Source organism: Lepidochelys kempii, chromosome 3, assembly GCF_965140265.1.
Source record: "Lepidochelys kempii isolate rLepKem1 chromosome 3, rLepKem1.hap2, whole genome shotgun sequence".
Taxonomy (NCBI): Eukaryota; Metazoa; Chordata; order Testudines; family Cheloniidae; genus Lepidochelys; species Lepidochelys kempii.
In genome coordinates, this window is record NC_133258.1 from 205,350,789 (window position 1) to 205,371,671 (window position 20,883).

The 20,883-nt window shown below is 42.5% G+C and overlaps 1 protein-coding gene across 3 annotated transcripts in view; it reads left to right on the forward strand.

The window, feature by feature from the left end:
• CFAP61 (cilia and flagella associated protein 61) overlaps positions 1–20,883 on the forward strand; it is a 209,966-nt gene that overhangs the window by 158,421 nt on the left and 30,662 nt on the right. For all 3 annotated transcript variants that reach the window (XM_073339783.1, XM_073339782.1, XM_073339785.1), the window contains 3 exons: positions 612–939; positions 6,287–6,378; positions 11,772–11,977. In XM_073339783.1, the coding sequence (XP_073195884.1) occupies positions 612–939; positions 6,287–6,378; positions 11,772–11,977 (626 nt within the window). The remainder of the gene's footprint in view (positions 1–611; positions 940–6,286; positions 6,379–11,771; positions 11,978–20,883) is intronic.

Below are 20,883 nucleotides of genomic sequence, written 5' to 3' on the forward strand. Positions count from 1 at the left end.
TCATGTACTAATAAATGTTTGAAATTAACCCAAACATTTGTTAGTTGAAAAATAGAATATCATCATATCTACAGAGTATACAAACTAATCTGACAAACATGATAGTTTTGGTTTCTCATAAATATTATAGCTTTAGCATACAAAAATATGTGTAATGAACAAATACCTTTTCAAAGGCATGAAATTGTGTTATTTTCAAGTACACTGTTTTTAAATTTGGCTTGTATGTTGTGTGGGGGAGAGTTTTGTAAAGCCTTGTGTTCTTTATCATATACTTGTAATGACAAAGATAAAATATGTACTTAAGTTCAGGATATTTAAAGTACTAAATAATATATAGCTATTAAAATACAGTACATCTCTTTAACCAGAAAGTAAGAAATTATGAATACTCTTAGCTCAATAAATCTCAGCTCTTTGGGTCCCTTTTACTTTTAATTAATCTCAAAATTTGGTCAGTAGGCCACATCAGGGTATACAAAGTCATGTTGTATTTTGTGCTGTAGTTTGTAAAATAAATAAATAACATGAAATAATGAGTCACACAACCTCATTTATTGTATTAGACAATGACTAATGTAGTATGACCTACACTTATTACATCTTTTTAGGCATTCTTTAACTTTTCCAACAAGGGAGTGGATTATGAAACCTTCAAGGCGATTAATGATGCGTGCCTTGTTTATGATGGAAGACTTGTTATTGATGCCAACTTCCATACTAATGACGTTAGTATCAGAGCAGCAGGTCCTTTAACCAAGTTCTCCAATATATATTATGCAAATGAATGGACACACAGCAATTTCAGTTCGAAAGAGATCGGTTTCCAGCTTGCTGCAGCTATGCTGAATCTCTTTGATCCAACTCTTGAGCCAGTTTCTGAGCCACCAGAAGATCTGGATAGACTCATACCTATGTACAAGGGATGTAAAATTCAAGGTATGTCAAAAACAAATTCTTCAGTCTGTTACACTTCTATGTTTTCTTCAGTACTTTCTTCTGTAGTACAAAATGCCATAGTATGGCATGAATTATATTATTATTGTTGGTATTTTTTGTATAAGTAAATATTAAGTAACAAATTGTTGAACTGTAGTAAATTTTATGCTGTACACCTGAGCTGATGGGTACCTGCAGCAGGAGTAATGTTACTTTATTTATAGTTAACCATGCTAGTGAAGGAAGACTCCATGTCCTCACACTTTTACTACCATCAAACTAGTTCTCTGTTCCATTTGTTTGCTGTTAATTCTTCATCTCTATCCTTAGACTCACTTCTTGATGATAAAGGTGTGTCTAGCTTAACACTGTTTGATGAGAACATGTAGTGCAGCTAATTAGACCACTTATACTTAGCTTGTAACAACACATACAAGTTTTTAGCCTACAGTACTTGAAATCTTTCAGATTTGCCTCTCCCAACCTTGCAGTTTACACCTTTGACCAGTGATGAGCTGCCAAAATCTTAACAACGGGTTCCCTCCTCACCCCACGAGGGGGTCGTTGCCCACCTCTGCCCCCCGGGACTCCTGCCCCATCCAACCCCCCCACATTCCTTGACGCCCCTGCCCCATCAACCCCTGTCCCCTGACTGCCCCCAGAACCAGGCAGGAGGGTCTCGTGGGCCACCGTAGTGGGTGCCCACCCCACCCCTAAGAGCCAGAGGCACCTGCCGGTGGGCAAGGTGGGGAGTCCCGGCAGTGCTTACCTGGGGCAGCTCCCAGAAAGCATCCGGCAGGTCCCTCTGGCTCCTAGGAGTGGGGGAGCATAGCTGGGGGGGAGCAGGGGGAGCAGCCACTCCCCCTACTGATCACATCAAAAGTGGCGCCTTAGGCGCCGACTCCCTGGGTGCTCTGGGCTGGAGCACCCACGGGGAAAAATTGGTGGGTGCAGAGCACCCACTGGCAGCTCCCCACCCCCCACCCAGCCCCACCTCACCTCCGCTCCGCCTCCTCCCCTGAACCCACCACCCCGCTCTGCTTCTCCGCGGCATCCCCCCCCCGGCTTCCCGCGAATCAGCTGTTCGGCGGGAAGCCAGGGAGGGCTGAGAAGCATGCCGCGGCTTCCTGCTCAGGCCGAGGGTGGTGGAGGTGACTGGGGTGGGGAGTGGTTCCCCTGCGCCGCCCCCCCCCCCGCCCCGGCTTACCTGCTGTGTCGCGGACGGCCTTCCTCGCGCCCCCCCCCCCCGCCCGAGCTCACCTCTGATCTGCCTCCCTGGGCCTGAGCGGGAAGCTGCGGCTTGCTTCTCAGCCTGCCCCGGCTTCCTGCACGAACAGCTGATTCGCGGGAAGCCGGGGGGGGCGGGGGCAGAGAAGCAGAGTGGGGTGGCGCATTCAGGGGAGGAGGCGGAGGCACAGCAGAGGTGAGGTGGGGTGGGGAGCTGCCGGTGGGTGCTCTGCACCCACCAAATTTTCCCCGTGGGGGCTCCAGGTCTGGAGCACCCGTGGAGTCGGCACCTAAGGTGCCACTTTTGCCAAGTTAAATTTAGAAGCCCTTTTAGAACCGGTTGTCCCTCGCAGAACAACCGGTTCTAAAAGGCCTTCTAAATTTAACAACCGGTTCTAGCGAACCGGTGCAAACTGGCTCCAGCTCACCACTGCCTTTGACTGATTGAATTTTCTGAGAATTTCATATTCATGATCTAATTGTCAGCAACAAACTCTTATGAAACAACTCAGTTTCTTGCTATCTGTGATTTATCCTTGTTCTTATTAGGGACTGAGCCAACAAGTTCAATAAAATAACTTTTTCTCTAATCTTGCCCCAAAGGAATCAGTTTTGATGCTGAAATCTGCTGTAAATGATTCCTAGTAACACATAGAAGGTTACATTTTAGTGTGTCTCTGCACTTCCTGGTTTAGTCCCAAAACAGAAGGTTCAGAATATACCAAGAAATTCTATTCTCTTGTTATTTCACATCGAGCCAAATCCTGGCGGTAACAGAAATTTTGTAAAAAAACACTTAGACTTGTGAGATTTCCAAAATATAGTTAATCTGAAACAAACTGGGTAGCTGACATTTTGGGGGCCAAACTTTCAAAATCCTTTGCAATGGATCAACCACATTGTGTGAAATTCACCCCTACACAGAGAGCCAGCACTAGTGCTCAAGGCTGAGTTGACTGGTTCACAGAGCCTGTGGAGTTGGCCCTGTGTGCAGGTATGATTTCAGCCAATGCGTGCAGGCCTTTGGGCCCCTTAAAAAATCACAGTAGTGTATGCAAATGGGGTAACTGCAAGTAAAATGTGTCCTCTGATCTATTTGCACATGTAGTATGTCTGATATATGTTATAATTGGACCGGCAGAGAAGGAGATAGTCACAGAGGGAGCAGATAGAAAAACAGCTGTCTGCTGTGGTGGTAGATTTATTGTTCTGGCAGCAAAACTGAAACCAATGGGAAAGTGAGGCAAGGGGACTGCAGAGCACCCAAATGTTTAAAGGGACAGGACATCACATTCCTCCACCCTACTTTAAAGAACTTCACAAACATATATATATTATCATTTACATGACTAACAAAAAACACTCTATAACCCAGTTAGAGGTTACAGGTGGCCTACCTCAGACTCTTAAATTGCATGGGATTATTCTGCCCTGGAATAGCAAATCACTAACTAAACAATTTATAAATTCAGATGCACCACCGATGTTCACACTCTTTTGTGATAACATGGTGATGGTGGTGGGGCAGTGTGCTGAACAACAGGAACAGCGGATGATAAGGAATCAGTTGGACCTGGTAAGGAATCAACTAGACCAGATACCAAAGTTTCTTTCACCAAGCCATCAAAATTAGTAGTTTTAACTGGAGATGATTCAATCAGAGGAACAGAAAATCCTACTGGAACATCCTTGGATTTTGGTACTTGCTGAGACTGCAATTGATCCATATGTCAATCAATAGAGTACCACTGGATAGTTTCACCACAGACAAAACAGATCCCATGAATTTTACAAGATCTCCAGGTACCCATTTAATTCCACAACCATATTTGCAAGTCCACACTAAGTCTCCTGCTTCAAAAGAATTCTGACAAATCTCACATCATTGATCAATATGCACAGCTTGGGATTTGGCTGCACCAGAGGCACCATCAGGATGCACACCAACAGGTATGCAAAGATCGCTTCAAGAAAAGAGTTGCAGGTGACTCCTGGATAGTGGCATGTGGGGCATTTCTGTAGACAAGCAAGAAATTGTCTAATTTCTGCTGATGACTCAAAATACATTTGTTAGCTCTTAAGGCATGGTTAAGTGTCTGTACAAAATGTTCTGGTAGTCCATTTGTTGCAGGATGGTATGGAACAGAGCATATATGATCATTCCATTTGAAGCTAGGGACCTCTGAAATTCTCCAGAACACAGTTGAGGTCAGTTGTCACTCACCAACTGTAACAATAAACCAAATTGATTAAACAAGGTACAAAGGTGTCCAATGGTCTTGGTAGCTGTAGTAGAAGTCATTCTGAAAACTTATGGCCATTTCAAATGGGCATCAACTACAACCAAAAGTATGTAACCTTCTCATGGTCCAGCAAAGTCCATGTGAATACGTGTCCAAGGAGTCTGAGGCCAAGACCAAGGATATAGATGAACTGGGCCAGGATCATGCTGAATTTGCTAACACATAGCATAGCACTTGATCTTCCTCTCAACGTCTTTGTTGATCCTTGGCCAGCAGACATGACTCTAGGCTATTGTCTTCATCCAAACAATGCCACAATGATCTTTGTGATGACCTTCTAAAACCAGAGGTTGAAGTGATTCTGGAAAGATCACTCGCATTCCCCGTAAGATGCAACCATGATTCACAGATAATTCACATTGACCTGACACGAACTGTGTAAACTGGGGATTCTTATGTCCTAACACTGTGCCTTTTATTACCATTCCCTTCACAAGAGAAAGCATCAACCTTAGCACTTTCTTTGTTGAAGTCTGTGCTAGTAATGGGTAACCAATACATCAAACAGAGATAAAACACTTCATTGGAAGTTTCTTTGGGTTGACGAGAGTGCTATCTGTGCTTGATCAACTTCTGCTTGCTGAGTGCCTACACTGCAGAATGCAGAATTCTTCCTTTGGCTGCAGTTGGGCACCCTCTGCTGGGTGAAGCCCTCAGTACAGGATAAATCTGTCTCCCTGCCTGCTTGCACATGGTTCAGCCAAGATGGCTGCTTGTTTCCCCATCACTAGGGTTGCCAGTGTTGGTTGGATGTATTCCTGGAGATTTCATCACATGACATAATCTTTAATTACAGATTCATCTTTAATCCCAGAGACTCCAGACCAATCCTGGAGGGTTGGCAACCCTACTCATCACTGCTCTGTTTAAACAATTCTGGCAGCTCAGCAGCAATGGCAGAAACCTCTTCCTTTGTTCTACTTCTAATTGCCTACTTCCTCCTCTCTAGCTGGCTGGTTCCAGCTATGCCTGAAGCACAATGCAGCAGCAGTCTGCCACCTTGTTTCTAGAAGTTTTTTCCGTTCTTAAAATATTATCTGTTTACTTTTTCTTCTTCTTTTTAAGAAAATGGCAGCACTGGACACTCGTGGGATAGAGGGTCCTTATAACCAATATGTTATATTTGGACCCAGCAGAGAAGGAGATAGACACAGAAGGCATGGATAGAAACACAGCTGTCTGCTATAATGGTAGCTTTATCATTCTGGCAGCAAAACTAAAACCAACACAAAAGTGAGGCCACTGGGAAGGGGGAAGTGTAGTGTGTCCAAACATTTAAAGGGACAGGATATCGCAATATATATGCACAAATCCATTGCTTTGTTGATGTATATTTGTGCATAACTGTGTATGTTATTTGCAAGAGTTACATGCTGCACATATCTTTGAAAATGTGTCCTTTGAGATGCACTGTCCGTAGTTTGTCTTTAGTTGCGTACTACATCTTACCAGTTACCAAAAGAAATATAAATAATATATTATTTACTAATAATGGACCAGATTATGATGTCATTTACACAGTTGTAAATCTGGAATAATTCCACTGAAATCAGTGGCTATATTCCATTTTAACACCAATATAACTGGGATCAGAATCTGGCCCAGTGTGACTATTGCACTGAAATACACAAAAATACAAAAACATACACAATATGAATGCCATCAAAAAGCAACATTTTCCTTTTCTCTGAGGAGTTCTTTAGTAAATAACATATGACTTGGGTCAAACTTGCTTGTTTTGTTTTATGGCTGAATAAATAAATTGTGATTTACAACATTAACAAAGATATTAATCTTAGCTGTTTTCTCTGTGGTAGGAGGTGTTCTTCCCGGAGGTTATAATTACTTGCATATTTCCAAACCAGGAATCCCTACACGCTTGGATGTACAAATTGCACAGCCTAATTATGTAAGTATTATTACGGATTTTTTCTTTGCTTTGCCCTTGATTCAGGAACGCATTCTTATTCAGGACATTACTTAAGTACCATGTGCTTGAGTAATGGCCTGAATAATGATGGACTTAAGTATATGCTTAAAAGCTTTCCTGAATCAGGGCTTTTATCAATAGATCCATGAACTGTGATTCTTTATTACCAGTGTCTTTAAGGCATTTTTAGCTTTTCATTTACCAGAAACCTAAATTCACAGGCATACTACAAATACAATATACACACAAACAACCTAAAAGGACTGATTCTCTAAGATACCATCTGTGCAACACCTTCACTCATGGCATGAGGCCAACAGAACCCTCATAGCTTTTCAGGGGTTTTTCGTTCCCTAAGTTCAGAGATCCTTAGTAAGAACAGAGAGTTTAAAGGGGAGAGATAGACTTAGAACGGTGGTTCCCAAACTGGGGTTTGCAGAACGTTACAGGGGGGTTTGCCAGAAAAATTTCACTAATGGCGGCCAGAGGACCCCAGGCATTGGAGGCAACAGGTGAGATCCAGTTGCAGGGCAGACAGCCTGAGCCCCAGGGAGAGCGGGGCAGGGCAGTTGGGGCTGGCAGCCCGAGCCCTGCCCCTGTCAGCGGGAGAGCTGGCAGCCCGAACCCCAGAGCTCAGCGCGGGGCTAGCAGCCCGAGCCCCAGAAAGAGCGGGGCTGGGCAGTTGGGGCTGGCAGCCCGAGCCCTGCCCCTGTCAGCGGGAGAGCTGGCAGCCCGAACCCCAGCGCTCCGCGCAGGGCTGGCAGCCCAAGCCCCAGAAAGAGCGGGGCTGGGCAGTTGGGGCTGGCAGCCCGAGCCCTGCCCCCATCAGTGGCGGAGCTGGCAGCCCGAACCCCAGGGAGAGTGGGGCCGGGCAGTTGGGGCTGGCAGCCTGAGCCCCGCCCCCGTGAGTGTGGGAGTCAGCAGCCTGAACCCCAGCGTTCCATGCAGGGCTGGCAGCCCAAGCCCCGATGGTCAGCGGGACCTGCAGCCCGAGCTCAGTTGAACTCAGTTGACCAGGGCGGTCAGTGGGGTCCAGCAGCAGGAGCCCCACGGAATGCGGAAGAAATTTAAACTTAAATCTCTGGAAATGTTCATTTTTAGGAGGGGGTTCACGAGATTTCACAATTTAGTGAAAGGGGTTCGCAGGCTGTTAAAGTTTGGGAACCACTGACTTAGAAGAAGCTATGAAAATCAAATCATTGGTCCCCCTCTCTTTTGGGTTCTGTGTCATGGATCCAGAAGGAACCTTACAACAGCCCTTTTGGGGGAGGCCTCACAAGGAGTGTCTCCTCTACTCTAAATACCAAAAGCATTATTAGAACTCTTTCACTGCACCTTTTGACTTGTTCACAGTCCTCTTAAAAGATAACATCTTTTAAAACATTCCAAACACTTCATGTACATCATCAAAGAACATACTGCAGAAAGAAATGAGAAGAACTAGCAAAACGCTGTGGGAGTAAGAGAGCTTGCTGTAACCTAGCAACTAATTTTACAAAACTAGAACATGAGCACAGCTCAAAATATACCTGTGAAATATTTGGCCACAACACTGATATATGAGGTTTAAAATGCATGATTATCTTTTGTCTATTCATTCGGTAGCTGATTGATTTTGGCTAAGTGAAAGAAAGCACAGTCACACCAGAATTAACCTCCAACACCATTAGTATTTCAGTTGTAGTGGTCTTACAGTAAAGCCTAGAGTCTCCAGCGAGGATTGGGGTCACATAGTGCTGGGAATTTTAGAAAAATATAGTAAGAAACAGTCCCTGCTATGAAGAATTTACCATTTAAATAGATCAAACAGACTGCATCTCCGAAAGAGAGTGGGTAAGTGATTTATCCAAGGTCACGTGGCATGTCTACGGTAGAACTGGGAGTAGAACCAGGTTTCCTAGTCCCAATATAGTGCCCCATCCACTAGACCACACTACCTTTTGGCAGTTTAAAAGGCTGCTCTGCGGGGTTATTTCTCACAAAATTCAAGCAAAATAGAAACAATAAGCATCCTCTGCTGAGTAGAAGGAAAAGCGAGTTCAATAAGTATACCTTCATTTGTACGCTTTTTGGGCCAGATCCTCAGCTGGTGTAAATCTACATAGCATCATTATTTTCGACAGAACTATGTTGATTTACACAAGTTGAGGATTTGGCTCTGTAATTTTAGGAGGTGCTCTAGTACTTCAGTGATGGAGGTCATAGAAAAACCTACATAGATGTAGCACCTGAACAGATGAATATGGTGAAAGAATTGCATGACTAGATGATAACTGCTCTTGCAGCTTGTCAAGACGAAAGTATCATTTTTAGATACTGTAGTTGATAAATACAGTTTACCCTAAAGGCTGGGATGGCTAAAAGTGTAATATGCATTTCTAAAGTTAGTACAACTATATTAAAGTAATAATAAACAGTGATTTACCAAAGAGAATATTTACTAATGTGGTTTAACATCTATGTGAGGTCACTGTTATCTTTGGATAATAGCAATTCCAAATCAACTCCAGGAAAAAAAAAATCTTATATCAAGGTCATTGCTCAACAAAATCGCTGCAGAAAACCAAAATGCTTGGTTAAGAGATATTTGCTCAATGCACCTGTTTTAACCTTTACATTCTTTTGTAATTCACTAATTTTTTGTGTAATTTAATTATGCTAAAATACTGGACTTTGTGTCTTTTCTTATACTGTTAGCAATGCTAAATGAGTTTCCTTTTATTTCTGTCTGGTTACTGACTTGGCTATTCTTGCATCATAATAGTAGTTTTTTTAATCCACTGTCCCTTGTTACTGTAAGCTATTTTTGATAATAAAAGTAAATAAAAGAGCTTAAGTCTGAATCTTCCAATTGATCGCATGCAGGCAGACTTCTATACCATCTAGGTCCCCACTGACTTCAAAGAGGTGCCACAGCAGGCAAATGGCCATTTTTAGACTTCATTCTGACTAACAGGGAGGAAATGGTTGAGAGTCTGAAAAGTTGAAGGCAGTTTCGGTGAAAGTGAGCATGAAATGATAGATCTCATGATATTAAGGAAAGGAAGAAGTGAGTGCAGCAGATTAAGGACAATGGGCATCAAAAAGCAGACTTTAACAGATTCAGAGACCTGGTAGGTGAGGTCCCATGGAAAGAAAATCTAAGGGAGAAAGGAGTTCAGAAGAGCTGGTAGTTTCTTAAAGCAACAATATTAAAGAAGCAACAGCAAGCTATCTTGAGGCAAAGGAAAGATAGGATGAGTAGTCAGAAGCCAGCGTGGCTCCATCAGGAAGTCTTTAATGACCTGAAAATCAAAAGGGAGTCCTACAAAAAGTGGAAACATGGATAGACTGCTGAAGAGGAGTACAAAGGATTAGCAGGGACAAAATCAAAAAGGCTAATTCACGAAATCAGAAGGCCTCAGGTACACCTAGCAAGAGGCATATAAAAGGTAATAAGATGACATTCTATTAATACATTAGGAGCAAGAAAAAGATGAAGGAAAGTGTAAGTACTCTGCTTCGTGGGGAAGGAGAGCTAATAATTGATGCCATCAAGCAGGCTACATTGTTTAATGCCTATTTTGCTCCAGTCTTCACTAAAAAGGTTAATAGTGACCAAATATTCAACACAATTCATATTAACAAGGGGGAAGGAACAAAAGCCAAAATAGGGAAAGAACAGGTTAAAGAACATTTAGATAGGTTAGAGGTATTCAAGTCAACAGGACCTAATGACATTGATCTTAGGATACTTAAGGAACTAGCTGAAGCAACTTTGGATTATCTTTGAGAACTCATAGAGAATGGTTGAGATCCCAGAGAACTGGAGAAGGGAAAATATAGTACCAACAAAGAGAGCCTGGGAAATTATAGACTAACTTCAATAATGGAAAGTTTCTGGAACAAATTATTAAACAATCAGTTTGTACGTACTTAAGGGATAATAGGGTGTAAGTAATAGGCAACATGGATTTGTCAAGAACAAATCATGCCAAACCAGCCTAATTCCCTTCTTTGACAGGGATACTGGCCTAGTGGATAGATGGGAAGCTATAGACGTGATATATCATAATGATTGACTCATTCCCACATGACTTTCTCATAAGCAAATTAGGGAAACGTGGTCTAGATGAAATTATTATAAAGTGGATGCATAACTGATTGAAAGCACATACTCAAAGAGTAGTTATCAGTGGGTGCTGTCAATCTGGGGGAATGTGTCTATTGGATCTTGCAGTGGTCTGTCTTGAGGTCTAATACAGTCAATATTTTTTAATGACATGGATAATGAATTAGAGAGAGTGGTTATAAAATTTATGACTGACACCATGTTTGGAGGGGTTGCTAGCACTTTGGAGGACAGGATTAGAATTCAAAATGACCTTGATAATTTGGAGAATTGGTCTGAATCAACAAGATGAAATTCAGTAAAGACAGGTGCAAAGTACTACACTCAGGAAGGAAAAATTAAATGCACAACTACAAAATAGGGAATAACAGGCTAGGCAATAGTACTGCTGAAAAATGGTCTAGGGGTTATAGTGGATCTCAAATTGAATATGAGTGAACAATGTGATGCAGTTGCAAAAAGGCTAATATCTTTCTGGGGTGTAATAACATGAGTGTTGAATGTAAGATATGGGAGCTAATTGTCCCACTCTGCTGGACACTGGTGAGTCCTCAGCTGGAGCATTGTGTCCAGGTCTAGTCTCCGCACTTTAAGAAAGATATTAACAAACTGGAGAGAGTGCGGAGGGAAACAAAAATGATCAAAGGTTTAAAAAACCTGACCAATGAGGAAAGGTTACAAAACCTGGGCATGTTTAGTCTTGAGAAAAGAAGGCGGAATGGAGATCTGATAACAGTGTCCAAATATGGTAAGGGCTGCTCTAAAGAGGATAGTGATCAATTGTTCTCCATGTCTACTGAAGGTAGAACAAGAAGTAGTGGACTTAAGCTGCAGTAAAGGAGATTAAAATTAGATATTAGGAAAAAACTTTCTAATTATAAGGATAGTTTAGCACTGGAATAGGCTTCCAAAGGAATCTCTGTCAGAAGTTTTTAAGAATAGATTACACAAACATCTGTCAGAAATGGTCTTCGTTTACTTGGTCTTGCCTCAGATCAGGGGGCTGGACTAGATGACCTCTCAAGATCCCTTCCAGTCGTATATTTCTATTATTGTGCCATCAGCTTTACTAAGGCACCTTGCTTTATAAACTACATTTCCTATAGCTGCTATTTGCTACTAAAATCTTCTTAGTTTCAGAAAGAGCTAGTGAACTATCAGGATGTGTAACAACAGTGTTAGCTGATACGATACATGTGCCAATTAGAATGTCCCCTCAGTCTAAATAGTTTTCTTAATATTCATACTATTTTTGTTCCAGGGGATGGAAATCATAACAGGAGATGCAACAAAGGGGAATTACTTCAGGATACATGTGAACCAGTACAGTATTGTAGAAACCATTACCTGCCTTTCAAAGGAGCCCTTCCCTGTCTCCAACTACATTTGTTTGTTTGGCCAGCATGAGCGGGTCCTTAATAATCTTTGTTCTCGCTGGAAGGAGGGATTGATCAAAGATCTTTATAGGTAAGATGAGAGCAAATTCTGCTTTCTGAATAAAATTGTTTCCTTTTATCACAGTATGCATTCTATGCCTAACTACTCTATTTGCTGCCCTGGAATACCTGGAAAACTAAGGCTCTTTAACACACATGTATGTATATAAATCTTTCAGTAAGTTGGCTAAGTCATTCATTGCTGTCTAACAGCAAAAGTATTTCAGAGACTTTCTTTCTGCTCCCAAAATTTTATTATAGATGAGTGATAGCCGCTATGTTATGAAGGTTGCAACCAGCTTTTATTTAAAAAGCCTAATTTTAGCACCCCTGAAACCTGGACTTGGAAAATTAATTTGGCCTCAAAATTACCTAACTTACTTGGAAGGCAAAGGAGAATGTTTATGTAAAGTGTGGTTGAATTTCATGAAACAGTTTTTAGTCATATGTCATTGCAAATATTTGAAGTAATGTGTTATGTGTGGAATTGGGTCTAGTCATGACATTCCTGCGCTGATTAGTTTGTGGCTGCTTACCTGGCAATGTAACAGACTCTCTGGACTTTCCCCTCTAGACTTTCCATGTCCTGTGTGGCAAACTGTGCCTGGACTCTACCTGGACGCACAACAGAGATTCCCGTACCAGTTCTCAGCAGGGGGATGGTTATAGAGATTCTCTATAAAGCTGATCTGCTTGTGCCATCTGTGGTTAGGTATGAGGAAGTCGTTTGGACTAAGAATTTGAGGCAGAGCCCAGTTCCAAAATTCTTCTCTCAAATGATAAAAGACAGTAAACCCTGTTTTGGAAAAGAGGCCTGGTTATTTCCGTTTCTTATGTCTCCTTCCAGAGAATTTTGTGTGGCTTTTGGAAATTTTTCTCTTATTGAACAAGGTATTTCAGGGATATGAGTGTCTGAAAAATGAGAGAAAGTGTTTTTGAAGTCTTCTGATGCTTTTTTGCAGTGTCATATTTCAGAAGTGCCTTGGCCTACAGACACTGCAAATTTATTTTATTTAGCAGTCCTCAGTCAGAGCCAGTGCTTTTAAAGACAGCTTCTGCAAAGGAAAGTTATGCATCAGGACTTTATTAGAATTCTTTGATGATGTCAATAAAATAGTGGATAAAAGAGAACTAGTTGACATCATTTATTTGGACTTTTTAAAAGTCTTTGATAAAATGCCTCACAAGTCTACTAAAGAACCTAAGTAGTCATGGAATGAGAGGCACCAAATACTGTCCTGGAACAGAAACTGAGTAAGAGACAAAAAAGAAAGAGTAGGAGTGGATGGTAAATTTTCATTATGGTAAAAGGTTAACAGTGGGGTGCCAACAGGTTCCAAAGTCAATCCGGTCTTGTTTAGTATATTTATAAATGATTTGCAGATGGTGGCAAAATTTGCAGATAAAACAAAATTATTTAGGTGAGTCAAGACTAGACAAGACAGAGAGTAATTTCACAGGATGTATCCAAGCTTGTGAACTGGCAGCATGGTGGCAGATGAAATTTAATGTTGACAACTGTAAAATAATTAACATAGGAAAGAATAATCTGAACTACTCATACACCTTAACGGATGCTAAATTAGCTGCAACAACTCAAGAAAAAGACCAGGTCTTGACAGAAGACTGTTCAGTGAAAAATCTCCACTCAATATGCAGTAGCAGTTGAAAAAGCAAAATGGGATAAAGCATGATACTGTATATATTACTGTAACCCTTCTGCCAGGCCAAGTTGATAGCAGCAAGGGCCGGGTTCAATACACAGGGGTTCCCTCTCATTAAAGCAAATGCAAAACTGGCTCGAGCCCCCACCCAGTGACCTGGGAAAATCTTACACACCCCCTGGGCGCCTCAAGGAGGCAATACTTCCCCTCTTGCAAGCACAGAGTCTTGGTGTAGTAGAGAATCTTTAATAACATGAGGCAAACAACATCAGCATTAAATTGGGGAAACACCACAACTAGTGTTCATTAACCAAACCATGAACACTGACCCACCCCAGAAAATTTGGGCCACATCCTTTCCCTCAGGCTCTTGAGTCCCAGAACCCAAACGTCTCTTGAGTCCAGCAATCCACAAATCCCCCAAAGTCCAAAAAAAAAGTCCAGCCCCGGAGTTCAAAAGTTCACCTGCAGAGTGTTACTCCCCAATCTGGCTAAAATGTGCCTGGGTGTGGGGGAAAGAGGTAAGGGGCACCTTACGTGTCCTGAAGCTGACTGCCCCACAGGGCTCTGCTCCGCTCCACCACGACCGGCTCCGCTCTGCACAGCTCACCGTCTCACGACCGGCTCCGCTCAGCTCGCCGTCTCACGAACACACCGCTGTCTCACGACCGGCTCCAGACAGCTCGCCGTCTCACGAACACACCGCTGTCTCACGACCGGCTCCGGACAGCTCGCCGTCTCACGAACACACCGCTGTCTCACGACCGGCTCCGGACAGCTCGCCGTCTCACGAACACACCGCTGTCTCACGACCGGCTCCACTCAGCTCGCCGTCTCACGAACACACCGCTGTCTCACGACCGGCTCCACTCAGCTCGCCGTCTCACGAACACACCGCTGTCTCACGACCGGCTCCGCTCAGCTCGCCGTCTCACAAACACACCGCTGTCTCACGACCGGCTCCACTGCACACTAGAACTTCCGGCTCCCCACTACTTGACACAGTGCTCAGTGATTTCAGCTCTCAGTGATTTCAGCTCATAGTAGTGGGAGCCTTAGTGCTGGTGCACTATAAGGCTGAAGTGAATTCAGCACAATACCTGTAACAAAACTCTTAATAGACCCAAAATTAGCTCTGACATTCCACAGTGGAGAGAGACAGAGGTGCAATTGGTGCTTCAGGCCCTCACAAAGGGGCCTACACCACCAGGCACTAATACCTGTCTCAAGTCTCTCTCAATTCACAGAGTTTTGGAACCCATGTCCCTTGCCTAGTGAGTGCTACTCAGTTGATGGTGAGTCCTCCATCATAACAAAAAGGCCAAGTACAGTTCCAAGCACAGTTCCCATAATCAGGGTACTAACAATTTATTCTTCCCGCCCCAATAACAGAGACACTGGGGATCCCACAGCAGCCAAAGTGACGATTTGGGCAGTTATGGCCTCATTCTAGGCGGGGTGGGTGTGCCTATGCAAATGAGATCAGCCCCTGAAGTTCTTTTCCACAACTTGCCACACCTCACCACCAGATGTCAGGGTGGAGCCCACCCTGTCTCTGCTTACATTACAATGCCATTATGTAAATCAAAGGTGAGCCCTTATCAGGATAGCTGTATTCAGTTCTAGTCACCCTGATTCAATATCTTCAATCTTCAGTATCTGTCAGAAAGGGAGGGCTTCGGATATGGGCAGGGAAAATCATTAGAGGCATGGGAAAATTCTTACAAAGGGAGAGTGAAAAGACTGGAACTGTGTACTTTGGAGAGGAGATGAATAAGAGGGATAAAGATATAAAAAATGGTATTTAGAAAGTTGATTGGAAACTTCTGTTCGCCTTTTCTCCAAACACAAGAACAAAGGCGGTATTCAATGAAATTGAAAAGTGAAAAAGGAAATATTTTTTCACACTGCGCACAATTCACTTGTAGAAATCACTGCCACAAGATAACACTGAGGCCAAAAGCTTAGCAGGATTCAAAAAAGAATTGGACATTTATATTGATAGCAAGAATATCCAGAGATACAATAATAAGAATTAAAAACCAAGAGTTTTGGAAGGGATATAAACCTCCCTGTTTCAGGGCAGAAACAAATCCTGACTATTGAGGGTTAGGAAGAAACTTTCCCTATGGGCAGGTTATTCCAGATTTCTTGCATATTCCTCTGAAGCATCTGGTGCTGGCCACTGTCTGAGTCACTAGTCTAGAAGGACCGCATGTCTGATCCAGTCTGGTAATTCATATGGTTCTGTGTGCTTATTTTTGGATTGTTGCATGGTTCATGTTGGAGATACTCAAAATCTTTTGAACTTCTCAGACACTTGTGAGCTCTTTACAAATTTTAGAAATTTCGCCATCAGCATGTGTATTTCCCAACTTCTGCACTCCAGCTGATTTCAAAGACTTTGAAAGCCCTCTTCCTTAATGTACCAAAGCAGTTGTGCACAGATAAACATGGGGATGTGGGAATGCTTCCTGAAAATCACAGGAACCAGACTTTCAAAAATGTAAATATAACCCTCACTTAGAATTTCCTGGCTTCCAGTTTTGTTTTGTTTTATTTGTTTTTAATATAATTGCAAGGTTCCAATAAGGCTTTTTACTAAAGAACAAATGAGCATTTACAGCCTTAAATTATTTTAAGAAAATATGTTGTCTTTGAAGATGGATAATAATTTCAGTTGTGCAGCCTGAAACAATGATAAGAGAGTAACCAGATCAGATACTTCAGAGCGTAAGACTGATTCCCTCTTTCAGGAAGTACTTTATTGCACATATTAAGCATTGCACAGTTGCAGAGATGCATTAAGGACAAGGCTATCCTGCCTATTAAACGTTAGATACTGGCCACTTCAGGGGCAGAATCAGATTAGATGGACCAGTGAACTAATCTGGTATTGCCACCCTGTGGGTCTTGAAGTTACATTTCTACAAGCAGTCAGGGCAGTTTCATGTCTGCCAGTAGTCAGGTTTTTGCCTCTTGTTCAGGCAGTGTGTTGTTTTTCCCAAGCTGTCTGATACCAGCCCGCTTTATTATTATTATAATTAATGTTGTTGTTGTTGTTGTTATTTGTATTACCGTAGTGGCTAGAAGGTCTAGTCACGGAATAGAACCCCACCGTGCTAGGTGCTGTTTTGCATGAGAATACTGGGCCACATAATGCCATGTACATTTGTTAGCTGGCATACATCATCCTCTTCAGTTAATGGTGGAAGGTTTTTTTGTGTTCATTTTGGGGAGGAACATGTTACTAAGTGTCTCCTTAAATAGTGAAGTCCTTTGAAAAGGATTCACACTCCCTTAGCAAGGACTGGACCTACATCTTGTCAAGGACCCTCAGTTGTGTGGCGTTTGATTTCTCCTCCTGATATCTCTCTTCCATGTAAATATTCTGGCATTTATCTATTTGGCTGGTCTGTTCTCCCTATCCTGTGCAGGAAGATAGGGTTGAACCAGATGAAAAAAACCCTCAGTAATGTATTACTTGAACTCGTACATTTTTTAAGTTTCCAGGTCAATGTTTCTATGTTCCAAGTACGAAACATTTTTCTCTAGGTAAGTCTTTCCTATGGCAATCTACATAGAGGATTGTGAAGCTTCTGATTTATTAATATATCAGAGATTGGTTTTGATTTACAGGAAAGGTTAATTTTGATTTACGGAAAAGGTATGGCACATAGAAAATGTGAAGTTAAAATAAAGAGTGCATTACCAATAGCAGCTAAAGAATAAGATACTGAGGGAGAATAAGATCACTATAGTAGGGATGGACTAAGATGGCAACGTTTATTTACATTTTCACTGATACTGCTCAGTTAATACATTTTTAGATTTACCATGAAAATGACTCCATAATCTGGTTGTAGTTAGATGTCATCAGTCTTTTTTTAATTGCTTATATTTGTGTTAGTGTGTGTGCACGCAGCTGTGGCCACATCTTTATCATGAACCACGAATTGTTCCCGACACTTTTGCCTTTGTTATGGCCCAGACATGGTTACAGTGTCACTTGTTGTTAGACATGCTAGCAAGGTTCACACCAGTGGCAGCAAAAGGAAAGATGAATGGTTAGCAATTGACCTTGGCAAAAGCAACAGTTGTTCCCTTTTCCTCTGCTGCTGTCTAAAGTGCCTATACAGCTCTGCAGCAATTCAGGACTGATCGTTAGCTTGTTTTATTGTCTTTCATTCTTTCATGTTAGACATGGTTTCATATATACCACTCAACCAAGTTCAGGACCCCTTCTGGTTCCTCTGTTTCTCCTTCCACTGATTCATTCTCTCTCTTGTAAAGATCGAGCAGTATTAGTGGTGATGCTGAGATCATAAGGCAGTAATCTCAGAAGTGGCAGTGGATGGCAGAATCATGATTTCAATAGCAACATGGTCGCTCAGGCTTTCTGTATGAGAGGAGGCAGACAACAGGTTCAGCAGCATTTATATTAGTGGCAGAAATGCTACACCTACAGTTTTTATCAAACTTGTAATTGCTACTGATGAGCTTTCCAAGGACATGTCATCTTCTGGATGCCAAAATCCACAACCAGATGAATAAATCGTACTGTATTGAGCGCATGAATCACTCCTGACTGCATATTTTTGGATTTACTCTGGGACATGTGAGGGAGAGAACTCTCACCATGTATTAAAAAACAAAACAAAGCAATAAAATGTCTCAATTAGAGCTGTTCAGATCCCAGAATTCCCATTCCATGCGAAAATCCAAAATGTCAAAACTTCAAAATTGTGATGTTTTTCCACTGAACAAAATTCCAAAATTTCATTTTTTAAAAAAATTAAATTTTGTTTTGACCTCATCAAAATGTTTACTTTTGATAAGGTCAAAATTGTTCAACCATTAGGTGACCTGGAAAGCTTGTCTGCTAGCCAGCTTCTCAGCAAGCTGGCCAGGGAGCCCAGTCACCAACCAGGATCCAGGAAGCCAGCCAGGCAGACCGCAACCGGGCAGCTGGAAATCTGGCAGGCTTGCCTGCTGTCCAGTCCCTGAACAACTCCTGCTCACCTTGTGGAAGGGCAGGCTCTCCGGCTGCCCACCTTGCTTGTGTATCCAGGCTTGCCAGGTAGCCAGCCAGCAAACTGGGGAGCCTGGTTAACTAGGGAACCCTGGCAGCTGGACTTCCTGCCTGGTTTCCATCAAAGCTTTTGGCAAGCATCAACATGTTCCTGTGGCACATTTCAGTTCCAGTGAATCAGCATTTTCCAGAAGAAAATTGTTCCAGCAGAAAATTTTCAACCAGCTCTAGTCTCTATACACTTACTGTTTACAGTATACTTGTGTTCAGACAGCTGGGCAAAATGAAATCACTATGATAGATTCCAACAGCTAACGCCAGTTGAATTGTTTTTGCTTCCTAAAAATTAAAGGATTCTTACTGTACATAGCATCAGGATTTCACATTGGGAAGCCCAGGGGAATGACATAGGGGCTGGTGTTTGCCTTCGTTGAAGTAAAGGCGTCCTTATTGCGTACCTTTGTGTCTCCACCCCCCAGGTATCTCAGCACTGTTGAATCCTTTGGGGGTGATGGAGGCATTCTATGAATGTAAAAGTAGTAACAGGCAGAAGATGGCACTGGCCCAGCATGCTCCAGTCAGGGCTTCCTACCCCTGGTCCAAAATGCAGTGGTTGAAACTTCACTTAGGAAAATCTGTGACTGAGAAAAACAGTAATTATAGCCTACTGCTTAGAAGGAATTACCAGTAAAAGGAAGTGAGAGAGAGAGAGCAAGAGATGGCTAATTATTCATCATAGCAAAGGCTCTCAACTGTCATCAGAGAACAGCATTGTTTACTTTGTTCTTGCACAGATCACCCTGGCAGCCTTCCCCACCCCCACCCCCCACAGGCACACGCTAATAACCTTTTGAAATAAGCCTTAATGGGTATCTGGTCTAAACTTCTTTGAGCTTTAATTCTTGGTCTTGTATTGTACCTTTAGCCTGTAGTGTGAACAGGTCTTGCCCTAGATTCTTTGTACAAGCACATCAAGTACTTCTACACAAGGCTTAAGTCCCCTCTCAATCACCCTTTTTCAAGGCTTAACAAATTTGACTCTTGAAGTCTATGCCCAGAAGGCAGATCCTCCCCCTGCTCCATCCAATTAACTTTGCTGTCTTACTCCACAGTTTGACAAACCCTTGAACATACTGTGCAAACAACATTGCACACAGTATTCCAGATATAGTTGGGGTAGATGAGACATTAACTTTCTGAATATGTAGGTCATTTCTTTGTAATTACACCCACCAACCTATAGGTCTCCCTTGCTTCTAAAGCACCTGTGTCCTTATCTTCATGCTGGGATCCCTCCAGAAAGAATCTCCATAGAAACCACAAGCCGGTTGTCAGGGTTGCAAATAAGGACAAGGCACAAACATTTCATAAGACGTACATTTTCAATTGCTGGATAGATGAAGACCCCTTGAGTGGATACATTAATGGGAGGATTTGGGGCAGCCAGTATCATAGAGGTAACAGGGGTGACTGGATCAGACAAGGTTACCTTATCTTATCCCAGGAGAGTCACACATGCAGGAAGAATCCCCAGCTTCAGTCAAGGTTTGGCTACATGTCCCACAGGTCTTGCCTTTCTCCATGTAACCATGGATTATCTGGTGGCTGAAACTCATTCACACCAGGATCTAAGCCACATGCTCAAATTACTTGTTGAGGAGCCAAGGGCAAGACAGTCTACTGCAGAAGGGGGAATGAGACACTAGCAGACAGAACTCAGCTGCTCTTGCCTCCTCCCACTGTAGTCTATTCCTGTACGGCCTGCCAGGGAAGAGGGAGGTCTGAGGCAATAGAGAAGATATAACAAGAGAGAAAAAGATGGAAACAAATTGTCTGCAAAAACCAAAGTGGCAGGCCTTCCTCAAAGCAATATGGCACAGGCAGCTACTTCTGTCAGATGGAGGCAGAACAACCGTCTTGCAGGGCAGATCCTGGCTATATATAGCGGGAACTCTTAGGTGCCAAAATTTCTATTTGGTGAGTTGCCTACATAAGTGCTGCTGGGCATGGTTATCCAGTAGCCTGTTTCCATACTGGTGGATTCCTTGTGTATGAGAATGTATAACATAGATTATGATATACTATTGCCATTTTATAACGGAGCTATCCAGCCACAGAACACAGTCTAAGGTCACTTTTGTTCCAGGAAGTACTGCTACATCTTCTGAGTAATCCTTTTGTTTATTTTTTGAAAAGTTTGAAAATATCTTAATCTTCTGTCAAGTTCAGTGCTGTTGACTT